Source organism: Myodes glareolus, chromosome 25 (genome assembly GCF_982192425.1).
Source record: "Myodes glareolus chromosome 25, mMyoGla1.1, whole genome shotgun sequence".
Classification (NCBI taxonomy): Eukaryota; Metazoa; Chordata; class Mammalia; order Rodentia; family Cricetidae; genus Myodes; species Myodes glareolus.
The window spans coordinates 27,836,347-27,849,662 of record NC_142050.1 but is presented as its reverse complement, the minus strand read 5'-3'; the positions used below and the strand labels follow the sequence as shown (position 1 = coordinate 27,849,662).

At 45.6% G+C, this 13,316-nt stretch overlaps 1 protein-coding gene and 2 pseudogenes across 1 annotated transcript; 2 read left to right on the top strand and 1 right to left on the bottom strand.

The window, feature by feature from the left end:
* Positions 1-2,414: 2,414 nt before the first annotated feature.
* Positions 2,415-3,081, top strand: LOC148117863 (tubulin alpha chain pseudogene; annotated as a pseudogene).
* On the top strand, positions 2,986-3,922 carry LOC148117862 (tubulin alpha-1B chain-like). The gene has a single exon (XM_087901638.1). The coding sequence runs from the start codon at positions 3,016-3,018 to the stop codon at positions 3,763-3,765; it is 750 nt and encodes a 249-aa protein (XP_087757764.1). The 5' UTR covers positions 2,986-3,015; the 3' UTR covers positions 3,766-3,922.
* Positions 3,923-9,459: 5,537 nt separating this feature from the next.
* LOC146889422 (phosphoglycerate kinase 1 pseudogene) lies at positions 9,460-13,030 on the bottom strand (annotated as a pseudogene).
* Positions 13,031-13,316: the final 286 nt, after the last annotated feature.

The following is a 13,316-nucleotide window of genomic DNA, read 5'->3' as shown; positions in this document are numbered from 1 at the left end:
TAGGAATAGCAAAAGGTTTATTTAGCACACAGTTTTGGAGACTGAACGATCAGGAGTCCCTTCAGTTTGCCATTTTGTGAGGTCACAGTGGTAGATGACATCAGGGCAGGAATGCATCAGAGAATGTAAGAAAAGAGGGAGCCAGAAATAATGACTAGACTCACTCTTTATGACAAACCATTTCTTTCTTTTATTTTTTTCTTTGCTCCCGAATGCTGAGATTACAAGTGTGTGCCACCACGCCCGCTGACAGAAGAGTTGGCAAGCTTCCTACTTTACTTTTCTTTTTTATGGTGCTGGGGACCTAGCTCTGAGGGACATCTCTAGCCAAATGGCCCACTCTTGGAAGAACTACCTTAATACTAGTGATCTAACTAATTTCTAGTAGGCCCCACCTCTTTTTATTTTTTTAAAACATTTATTTGTGTATGTGTGTGAGCGTTTGCAAATGTAGAGGTCAAGGGACGGTGTACGGGAGTTGGTCCTTTCCTTCTCCCACAGGGATACAACGCAGTCTGCAACTTTGTGGTAAGTGCCATTACTTTAGTGCCCCTTTGCCAGCCTCTGATTGGAAATAGGATTTCATAGCCCTGGGCAGACTGAGACTCACTGTGGAAACCTGGTTGCTCTTGAACCTATGGATGTTTCTCCTGCTTCTGCCTCCTGAGCACTGGGGTCTTGGGGCCTTGTTCTTTTTTTTTTTTCTTCCTTGAGAGGGTTTCACTTGGAGTGCTCACTCCAAAGGGAAATGTTGGAAGAAGAGAGGAAGGGGTGGAAATAATGCAAATACAGTGTGCTCATGTGTGAAATTCTCAAAAAAGTTAAAATTAAAAACAAACAAACAAACAAAAAAACGTCATTTATTTTACAGTCTTCCTTTCTCAGCCCCTTGAGGGCTGGGAGTCTGGGATCGTGCTACCATGCCTAGCCCACCGTCTCGGTATTACCACACTTGACATCAAGCTCCTAACGAAGGACCCCTTTGGGGACACAGGCCATAATCAAACTATAGCACTTCCCCTAGTCTCTCACTTGTTTCTGGCCTGTGTCAAGCTCTTAGCTCCTCCCACCCTCATGGAGACACCCCACGTCCATCTGTGTCTTGCTGCACTCCACGTGGGGACTGATCTCACAGCACTGTGCTCAGTCCCGTGTGGAGTGGTGGAGTACTTGCCTAGTGTCCATAAAACCCACTGCCACAACGAGTTAAGGCATCATTTGGAGTCAGATGTGCTGACTCCCAGGGTGTGGGAGGCCAAGTGAGGCTGAAGAGTTTAAATCTAGCCTAGGCTACGTAGTGAAACCCTATCTAAAAGAAAAAAAAAATCCAAAACACCAACCCAAAACCTTAATGTCGAAGAGTTAAAATAGAATCCTTTCCCCCACAAGAACTGAACAAATCCTACGGTGTAGAAGAGGGAGATGCTAAATTTGGATTGCTATTGAATCTCACTTCAGAAAAGCTGTGGTTCATTTTATCTATTTATGAATACACATCCTTATGTCTTCTTTATAGATAGTAAAACTAACTGTACTGTTGTTAAAAAAAAACATGACCAGAATGGAAGCACGCATTCTTAGAACAACTAAACTTAGGAGCACTCCAGCACCGTCTTTCCTAGAAGTGAGACTTGAAAATCCCTCTCTTGTCCTCTCTACCCTGCTCCCTTCTCCCTTTTCTTCCTTCCTTCCTTTTTTTATTCCGCTAAGTGCTTATGTCACATGGAACCCCCCGTCCGCTACAGTCCTCATACGGTCAGCCAGCAGCAGGCGCCTCAGGGTACAGTGAGACCTGTTAGGGTGGACCTTGGAGAGGAATATCAAGAGCTGGGATTAACAAATCGTGGAAAGGGACAGAGTCAATATTTTCAGTTTCAACTTGAATCCCTTGTAAGTACGAGGCTTTGCTGGTACAGAGCACAGAGGCCTTCCACACCACACGGACATGAATGGACGTGGCTGTACTCCAGGAAAACTCTTCTGGAAAGAGAAATTTGAATATTTGAATTCCATAGAACTTTCCTGTCAAAATACTTTTAGTCATTGGACGCCCCCTACCATCTGAAACTGTGAAACCAGATTGTGATATGGCTCAGTAGGTAGAAAACTTGCCCAGTATGCATGAGGCTGTGGGTTCGATCCCTGGCATCACATCAATTGGTCATAGTGGCCTATGTCTCTAATCTCAGTACTGGACAGAGGAGGCTGTAGGATCAGAAGATCAAGGTCAGGGCTAGGAACTGGCTCAGTCTGTAAAGTGCTTGCTGTTCAAGCCTGAATTTAGATCTGCAGCAGGCATGGAAAAAGTCTGACGAGGCCTCATTGCGTTACTTACCTCAACTCTTAGCTGTTGGGAATGGTAACCGGGACCCGGTGTCCGCTCTGTCACCCTCACCTTCTAACCCGTAGCTACCATGCGTGAGTGCGTCTCCGTCCACGTCGGCCAGGCTGGTGTCCAGATCGGCAATGCCTGCTGGGAACTCTACTGCCTGGAACATGGCATCCAGCCTGACGGCCAGATGCCAAGTGACAAGACCATTGCGGGAGGAGATGACTCCTTCAACACCTTCTTCGGTGAGACAGGCGCCGGCCAGCATGTGCTCCGGGCAGTGTTTGTAGACCTGGAACCCACGGTTATTGATGAAGTTTGCACTGGTACCTACCGCCAGCTCTTCCACCCTGAGCAGCTCATCACAGGCAAGAAAGATGCTGCCAGTAACTATGCCCATGGCCACTACACCATTGGCAAGGAAATCATTGACCTTGTCTTGGACAGAATTCACAAACTGGCCGACCAGTGCACAGGTCTTCAGGGCTTCTTGGTTTTCCACAGCTTTGGCGGGGGAACTGGCTCTGGGTTCCTGCTGATGGAGAGGCTCTCTTGTTGATTACGGAAAGAAGTCCAAGCTGGAGTTCTCCATCTACCCAGCCCCCCAGGTTTCCACCGCTGTGGTTGAGCCCTACAACTCCATCCTCACCACCCACACCACCCTAGAGCACTCTGGTTGTGCCTTCATGGTAGACAATGAGGCCATCTATGACATCTGTCGTAGAAACCTCGACATTGAGCGTCCCACCTACTCTAACCTTAACTGCTTCATTAGCCAGATCGTGTCCTCCATCACTGCTTCCCTCAGATTTGATAGAACCCTGAATGTTGACCTGACAGAATTCCAGACCAACCTGGTGCCCTACCCTCGCATCCACTTCCCTCTGGCCACATATGCTCCTGTCATCTCTGCTGAGAAAGCCTACCATGAGCAGCTTTCTATAGCAGAGATCATCAATGCCTACTTTGAGCCAGCTAACCAGATGGTGAAATGCGACCCTCACCATGGTAAATACATGGCTTGCTGCCTGCTGTACCGTGGTGATGTGGTTCCCAAAGATGTCAATGCTGCCATTGCCACCATCAAGACCAAGCACAGCATCCAGTTTGTGGACTGGTGCCCCACTGGCTTCAAGGTTGGCATTAATTACCAGCCTCCCACTGTGGTACCTGGTGGAGACCTGGCCAAGGTCCAGAGATCTGTGTGCATGCTGAGCAACACCACAGCCATCGCTGAGGCCTGGGCTCGCCTGGATCACAAGTTTGATCTGATGTATGCCAAGCGTGCCTTTGTGCACTGGTATGTGGGTGAGGGTATGGAGGAGGGGGAGTTCTCTGAGGCCCGTGAAGACATGGCTGCCCTAGAGAAGGATTATGAGGAGGTTGGTGTGGATTCAGTTGAAGGAGAGGATGAGGAAGAAGGAGAGGAGTACTAATCTATTCTTTCAGCCCCTGGATCATGTCAAACTCCCAGAACTTTAGCTTCAATGTTAGCTGACAGTCATTGATGCTTTCGTGTTAACATTGTTCTGTGATCATGTCTTTTCCATGTGCCCCTGTATGGTTTATTTCCATGATGTCTCAAAGTAAAAGCTTTAAGAAAAAAAAAAAAGTCTGACGATCTTTGGCCTCATATGCATGCGTGTATACAATCATGTACCATCACCCAAAATGTTCACAGTTATCTGGGGCTACATAGTTCAAGACTAGAAATACCTATACGAGAACCTGTCTGAAAAACCAAAAGAAAAAAGGCCGTAAAAACCTTTCTTTAGTTCATGGGTCATATAAAACTGGTGGTAGGCCAGAGCTGGCCATGAGCTGCAATCTGCTGATCCCTGATGCAGAGACCTGAATGCTCTTGATTCTTCCTGGTGGGGGAGGCTCTTTGAGAGGGGAAGATATGAAAAATAAGTCACTATTTATCAGTGATGTTTAGCAAGCATTATCCTGACACCCACCACGCCCCAACTATCTGTCTCCACTCTGCCATGCGGCTTTTCTGGGTAACATATCTTGGGTGCTCGGAACTGTTTTCACATAAGAATCTCTGTCCTGCCAGTTCTATTAAGCATTTGAACAAGAAGTTACCAAATGTGCAAAGTCGTGTTTCCATGGGAAGGCGCGGGGACAGATGGCACTGTCTTAGACAGGAAGTCACTGCCATCAGAGCTGCTTGGGCGACTTTTGTACTCTGCAGTTCCTTAGAAAAACTTGGTCATTTTCTACAAGGTAAACATTTAAAAGTCTTATTTTTAAACTGTGAGTCTGGCCAATCTAAAGCCCAAAGCCTACACACCTCCCCACAGCACACTCAGACACAATCTCATTATATTTACAGGACTTGGGAGCCTGAACAGCCAGACCCGCTGGGAGGAAATTATATTTCAGACTGTGTTGTCCTATTACTGCTTTGGAACTGAGTCCCCCATCCCAATACACACACACACACACACACACACCACACATACATACACATATACACATACACACACACACCATACATACACATACACACACACACAGACACACACCACACATAGACACATACAGACACATACACCACACATACATACACATACACACATACACACACACACCATACATACACACACATACACACACACCATACATATACATACACACACAGACACACACCACACATACATACACATACACACACACAGACACACACCACACATACATACACATACACACACCACACATACACACACCACACATACATACACATACACACACACCACACATACACACACCACATACACACACACAGAGACACACACACCACACATACATACACATACACACATACACACACACACACCATACATACACATACACACACACACCACACATACACACAGACACACACCACATACACACAGACACACACACACACACACCATTTTTCCACTTATGCCATTTTTTTTTAAACCAAAAAATACTTCAAGGTGGTATCATGGGAGAACTATTTAATTATTAAATAACCACAACTGTCCATTGCTGTGATAAAACACCATGACTGAAAACAGCCTGAGGAAGAAAGGGTTAATTTCACCCTACAGTGTATACGTCCATCGTTGAAGGGAAGCCAGGGCAGGAACTGAAACAGACGTCATGCAGGGACACTGCTTACTGGCCCACGGTTTGCTCAGCCTGCTTTTCCACACCATCCAGCAGAGGCAGTGCCCTCAGTGAGACGGGCCCACCACAGCAATCTTGATAGAGAAAATGCCCACAGGCCAGTCTGGTGGGATACTCTCTCAATCAAAAGTCCCCTCTCCCAAACTGGGAAGTGGTGGTGCATGTCTTTATTCCCAGCACTTGGAAGACAGAGGCAGGAGGATCTCGGAGTTTGAGGCCAGCCTATTCACAGAGCTAGTTCCAGGACAGCCAGAGCTGCTACACAGAGAAACCCTGTCTCAACACCCCCCACCCAAGCAAAGTTCCCTCTTTCAGAATGACTCTAGCCCATGTCCAGTTGATATTAAAAACTAGCCAGTCCAACAGTGTTATTATAGAACTGTCTGTAAAATGGCCAGCCATGGTGACTCATGCCTGTAATTCCAGCACTTGGTAACCTGAGGCAGAATTAGGAGTTCCAGGTCAGTCAGGGTTACAGAGTGAGACCCCTAACTACATATAAATAAATAACTCCAGATAAATAAATGGACGATAAGTACAAGAATAAAACAGAATGCATGGCATTCCCAACTACTTACAGAAAGGTGGTGAGGAGAGTCTGTGGCGATGGTGCTCGCCTTTAATCCCAGCACTGGGGGAGTCGAGGGGACAGAGGCGGGTGGATCTCTGAGTTCAAGACCAGCCTGGTCTACAGGCTGAGTTCCAGGACCATCACAGAGAAACCTGCTTCGAAAAACAAAACCAAGGTAGGGAGAATATAGGAATTTGGGGAGTTTCCTGAAAGGATAAAAAAATCACATAGGTAGTGATTACTTGTAGGGAATGAGACCGGAAAGCAGGTCACGGGAGACTGCGTTCTTCATCGTGTGCTACCTCGTTTCTGAGTTCTTCACACGGATCTTCTTAACGAAACACTAGCAGACTATTCTAGCTTGACACTGGCTCCTTCGTATATCCGTTCCCCGAGCCTGAAAATTTTTACTTGATCCCATACTTTTGTTTTTAAACAAAATCAACGTCCTTATTTCTAATAATTATAAAAGAAAACCAATTCATTTCGCTGTGTTTTGTGGTTTTTTTGGGGGGAGTGTGTTGTGTGTGCACATATGTCGAGGTGTACACACAATATGTGTGCATGAATGTAGAGGTCAGAGGCCAATGCTGGATGTCTTCCTCAATCTGCTCCACCTTATCTTTTGAGATAGGGTGTGTTACTGAGCCTGGAGCTCACTGATTTGTTTAGACTGGCTAGCCACGGAGTCCATATTTTCCATGCATGTATCTGGGTACACCTTAACACACGGGCACAGACTCATTACGCTCGGCTTTGCGTGGGTACCCAGGTCCTCATTCTTGAACAGTAAGCACCTTACAGGCCAAGCCATCTCTCCAGTCTCCTGTGATTTAGATTTTTGATGCGCATTCGTTGGCATAACGAGCTTAATAGATCATCCACATTCTAGCCCTCAGAAACTATGAATATTATAGAGCAAAATGTTCGGTGTTTTCACATATAGCAAAGATGTGAGCAGGTAGAGAGGAGTTTTGGAGAGAAGTTTATCCAGGTGGGCCTTAAAGGCAGCCACACGGATCCTTAAGAAAGCAAAGCTGAAGAGGTTTGGAGAAGAGGAAGCTTTGTGACCACAGAGGCAAAGACTGGAGTGACATGCCGCAAAGAAATTCGCTGAACTCTTAGAAGGGGAAGGGGCAAGGAGTAGTCCTCCCCGAGAGCCTCTGGAAGGAGTGCAATGCTAGTGAGACTTCTTCTCGGGTCTCTGGCTGCATGGACTTTAGATGAGTTTGTGGGTCCCTCAGTGTGTGATGCTGGGGGTTGAGCGCAGGATCTCGTACATCAAAACCTGTTCGACCGCTGAGCCATGTACTCTCAGTTCCGTTTATGCTGTCATTGCTTTACATTTTATTATTTATATTTTACATCCCTACCCAAGTTTCCCCTCCTTTCTTCTCCCTCTCCTCCCCTCCACCCCTCTCTCATTTCTGTTGTTTTAAGGTTATCCAGTTCCCAGTAATTTGTAACATCCCCAGGACATTAATACAGTAAGGAAATATACAGCTAATGGCTAGTTTGGTTTCGTATTCCGCAGAGATATTTATGGCACCACATACCAAAAGGTGTCAGTACTGTATTGCAACTTAGTTCTGACACGGACAGTTGTCACTAATGATACTAAAGTAGTGCCTGTGGAGGCCAGAGGAGGGCACTGGATCCCCTGAAACTGGAGTTACAATTGTGAGCTGCTCTGTGGGTGCTGGGCACTGAGCCCAGGACCCTTGTAGCTCTAATACACTGAGCCACCTGTCCGGCCCCAAATGGCGAGGTTTTTGTCAGTGAACATACAAGAGGTTAGACGACTGCTTAGGTGCTATAAAGGAAGTCCTCCTGTGGTTGGAGATTGGCCTAAATAGCCTCAGAACCTTTTCATTTCCAGAATACATATCTTAGTCTGTCCTGGCTGCTATAACAAAATGCCATAACCTGGAAGCTGAGGAGTCCAGGACCAAAGCCGACTCAGGCATCACGCTCATAAAAGACACCTTCTTACCTTGCTCACGTGCAGGCGCTCCCGGGTATGCGTAACACAAGCACTAATCACACTTAGGAGGCTTTGCCCCAGAGGCTCCACTTCCTAGTATTCTTACTTTGGGGACTAGGATGGCAATGTAAGAACTGGAAACAGGTTGGGCGGTGGTGGCGCACACCTTTAATCTCAGCAAATGGTAGGCAGAAGCAGGGGAATCTCTGTGAGTTTGGGGCCAGCCTGGTCTGCAAGAGCTAGTTCCAGGACAGTCTCCAAAGCTTCAGAGAAACCCTGTCTCGAACCCCCCTGCCCCTACACACCCCCCCAAAAAAAATTGAGAACAGAAATACATATTCAGGGCAATGAGAGGTTTGGTTTTTTGCTTTTTTTTTTTTTTTAAGGAGAGCATAGTAGACAACACTTGGGAAGTTAATTCATTTGGACAATGTACTCAGGCCTTAACATGTAAACTTCCAGCTAGGGATTTCTCACAGAATACCAGGAGCTACTGAAAGTTCACCAGTGGAGGATAACTCTAAAAACACGAACCGCGCTAATCCTCTGTCAATGAAACAAAACACTCGAAGTGGCCTGCCATGGTAGCACATGCTTTTAACCCCGACGCTTGAGAGACAGAGGCAGGCAGACCTGTGAGTTCAAGGCTAGCCTGGCCTACATAGAGAGCACCCATCTAGGCAGGGCTACGTAGTGAGACCTGGAAAACAACGATCCCATGAAACAGCAGAAACATAAGAGAAACATGCTATCTTGGCTCACAGGACTGGAGGTTCTGCACCTTTAGCTTTGGGTCCTCATGAGGGCAGTTCACCATGGCAGGAGCCTATGACAGAGCAATTACTAATTGCATGTGCCTGGAAACAAAGGAAGAGGTTAGAGTCCCAAGATCCCGATTGCCAGTGCTGAAAGGCCTGGTCCTTCTGCCTCAGACTGCTGGATGTTCCATGGGAATGTGCCACCTCGCCTGACCAAAAGGTTTGTTATTACAATTCACTAAAAATTTGGGGTTCTGTTGTTGGGTATCAAGTACACTGATACTGGTTCCAATAGTCTGAGATTACTGTATCGAAGTAGCCCCATAATTGGTCTACTAGGGCTAGTGCCCTAGTGAGAAGACTGACAACCCATGCTTCAGCAGCAATAAACAAATAAATAAAAAAAAGTAAATGGCAAATTAGTGCCTGTGATAACTTGAAGATGGAAAATGTGCCTCTTTTAGGGAGGGTAGTAGTGGAGATTGAACCTACAACCATAAGTACGCTAGGCAAACACCCTCCCGCTAAGCTATATCCCCCAAAGCCCCAACCCCCTTTTGATATACATACATACATACACACACACACACACACACACACACACACACACACACACATATATATATATATATTTTAATTTGAAGTCCCACCAAATTGCCTGGGTTGGCCTTGCTGAGGTAACAAGCCAGTGCTATCAGGTTCTGCTAGAGAATGTTGTTCTCTTTCAAGACAGGGTTTCTCTGTGTATCTCTGGCTGTACTGGAACTTACTCTGTAGACCAGGCTGGCCTCGAACTCAGAGATCCACCTGTCTTTGCCTCCCAAGTGCTGGGATTAAAGTGTGTGCCACCACAGCTGACTGAGAATGTTCTTAAGTGAGGTGGCTGGAGGGTTTTTTGTTTGCTTATTTGTTTTTACTTCTTTTGGCTTTTTAGAGGAGGGTCTTGAAATGTAGCCCCAGCTGGCCTGAAAAATCCCCGTGTAGCTCAGGCTGGCCTGGAACTCCCAGCGATCCTCTACAGTCCGGGGATTAGAGGTTAATGTTGTCACGCCTGACCTGGGTGAAAGGTTTGAAAAACAGAAACGCTGGTAGCAGGAGTTGGCTAGTATTCGCTGTGTTTGTTAAAATATCATGAACAAGGATTGACTGAAAAAACAAAGAAGACAACAATACTGCGCTATTCTCAAGCAAGGATAGGGAAAAAAGTAATTTAGAAATTTCAAGGTTTAACAAAAGCTGAATATTGCAACTGTTTATTCAGCTTATGAGAAAAACTATGGAAATGCTTTGAATCAAATTCTGTTTTAACACATTGCCCTGAAGAGCAAACAGCACGTGGTATTCAAAAAGCCCCAGTAAATGCTTGCACTGGACAAAAAGGCTCAAAGAGACGGATAGAGACTCTATAGAGACCGGCTATTCTTAAAGGAAGGATCTGTAACCAAATCCAGAGAGGCAGGGAGAAGAGCTGTGGTTCTAACTACTTGCGAACAAGCTCACTAGGATTAGACTTTTAAAATGCTTTTGACAATGATTGTTCAAAGTATAAACTGACTTTTGTGCCTCAACAGTCCTTAACCAAGACATCCACTAAGGAAGATGTTCAGTCACCAAGAATACAGAAGAAACATTCTCTAATCCCTTTCCAGATGTAGCAAAGCGTGTTAGAAAAGGACTCACCCCTGTTTCTTTGCCCCCAGAGGACATCTTTATTGTTTAAAAGACCATCAATTTCTCCACCTGGAATTTCCTCCTATTTCCATGCAGAGTCATAAACAGTAAGCTACATGGGAAAGAGAACTAAGCTTTCTTAGTTCTCTCTTTTTTTTTTACAACTTACTTTCTTTTGCAAGCAGAATATAAATAGATGTACTGTAGAATGTGCAATGGTTTAGTCACTAAGGGATTTAAATGGGATCTTGAAGAATGTAGATCAGTCAGTCCCAGTGTAGTAAGGGCGAGCTGAGAGGGGCAACTGTCTAAGGTCCCTGGGGCTGCAACTCTTGGTCACTAGCTGAACCCTGTGCTCACACCAAACGGAGTTACAGAGAACACTAAATGGTCTTAGCAGCGTGCACAGGAACCCAAAGGTAGGAGACTACTAAGTGTTGCTGAGAGCATGCGTCCCAGGAAGGACTGGATGGCACTACTCCCAGCGCTGACATGGCGGATCTCATCCTCTGTTCCATTTGGCAGTGCGTCACAGCGGCAGTGCCTCCACTATCTACGACAGTGCTGCAACCCCTCGGAGTGACTTTCACCACCACATCAATGAGGGAGTGGTTTCCCTGGAAAAAAGCTTCCTATTTAAATTTCCACATCGATCCATTCCAAACAATCTGCTCAGCTGGAGCCAGCCTCAGGCTGCTGTCAATACCTGAGTCCAAGCCCATCCAAGTCAACAGCTATGCCAGAGGCCACAGAAGCTTGGTGAGCCTTGGCATTTTTATCCAACTTGTCAGCAGTGAGGAAACCAACAGGCAAGGTAATCTTCAGGCCATTTTTTTCTCAATTTTGGACATGAGCTCTTTGATAATATCATCATCATACAGAGAAATGCGACACTCCATGGTGTTTACTTAAAGAAGGTACAAGCTAGTCCACCGACGATGACTATCTTCACTGACTCTGTCCAGCATTTATTAATCAGCTGGATCTTGTTTGCAACTTTCGCTCTGCCCAAGATGGCTAGGATCATTTTGGATTCTCTTAAGCCTTGGCAAAGTAGTTCAGCTCCTTCATAAAAATATAACAAAACAAAAACCCCCAGTCTTCTATGGAATTCACACCCACCATCTGTAGGCTCAGTGCACAGTCCCCAGAGCGCCGTTGATGGAGATACCCCTTCCTTTGGACAATGAACCCTGGGGAGCATCCTTTTCGTCTGTCGCCACTAGAACCTTGCTCGCAGAAGCATCTTTCCCTCCTCTTCCTCCACGAGGAAGTGGAGGCTCTCCAGCTGGATGACAGACTCAGCCACTGGGTTGGCATGGCTTTCTCTGTTTCTGGGCCCACACACTCCTTCAAGAACAGAACATTCTTGTCTACCAGAGATTTGAGTTCTGTAGCAACTGCTTCTAAGGAGTACTTGTTACCCATGGGAACACCATCAGGTGGCTCATAAGGACAACTGATTTGGCTCAATGTTCAAGCAGAATTTGATACTTGGAACAGCAACCTTGATACTTTGGTGTTTGTTATCTGGTTGTTCTTCACAGGAACATTGATGTCCACTCTTATAATGAGAGTCCCTTCATGTCCACCTTTTCCAGAGTCGGCTTGCTGTAGAGAAGCCAGATGAAGGAGAGACCGCTACAGACGGCTTGGGTTCCTGAAGCATGCACCTGTTTGCTTTTTTGAGATGAGGGTCTCGTTATGTAGACCAGGTTGACCCCCAAACCACAATCTTCCTGCCTTAGTTTCTAAGTACAAAAAAAAAAAACTGTTTCTAACTCCATGGAACACTGAGAGGCAGGGAACTACATCTACAGAGAAGCCTAAAGATCTTTCCTATCCAAAGGAAGAAGACATTACATTTGTTCAGTGGGGATTACTATGGATTGATATACACAAAAGTTTAAACTCATAACAAGCATGAGATCAGTCTGAGCTACATGAGACTCCACCTCAAAAACAAAAACAGTTTAATTGAGATATCACTAACAAAAACTATATGTTTAAAGTGTACAAGGATGTCCCGGTGCTGGGTGGTGGTGGCACACTCTTTAAACCCAGCACTCAGGAGGCAGAGGCAGGTGGATCTCTGAGTTCAAGGACAGCCTGATCTACAGAGTGAGAAACCCTCTTGGAAACCAGAAAACAAAAACCAAAAGATGTTCTGGTATATGTACACATTTGAAATGATCATTATGATTCAGTTAAACATACTATTTTAACTGAATTCAGTCTTCAGGTTATTCAGTCTTCAGGTCTAACAGGATCAACAAGTTTCAAGGATCAGCAGACAGCAATCTAGGTCAAGGTCAGCCTGAGACCCTGTTTCTATAAAAAGGAAAAGATGTGGCACCTAGACTTAGGGAAACCCTGGACTTTAAGATCTCATCAGATAAGATTTTGAAGCCTTCCTTGGGGTGGAGCTGTGTGCATTCTGTGTAGGATAAGAACAGATATTCGTCACCGCGACCACCAAAGCATCACACTGTCCTATACCTGCCACCCTCAGGTGGAGTGTGCTTCTCTGGCCCACTGTTTGACTTGTCCATGCGAGCTGATTTTGGCCAATGGCATGAATAACTTGCCTTCTGCCCATATCTAAGCAGGATCTCTGAAATGTATTTGCATGGTATGGTTTGTTTCTTGCTCTTACCTTCTGCCAGAATAATTCTAGAGAAAAGCCAATTCAGTAATCTAAGGTGATTCAAATGGCTGATCTCAGACCCATGATGATGAAATAAACATGTGTTACATCATTGGGATTTGTAATTCTGTATTTATCCTGCATCCTTTTCTATCTAAAATGACTTTCAGATTATCTTGTGTTAAAGAATT

Coding starts and splice junctions, on each gene's coding strand:
- LOC148117862 (XM_087901638.1), top strand. CDS start 3,016: ATGGTAGACAATGAGGCCATCTATGACATCTGTCGTAGAAACCTCGAC.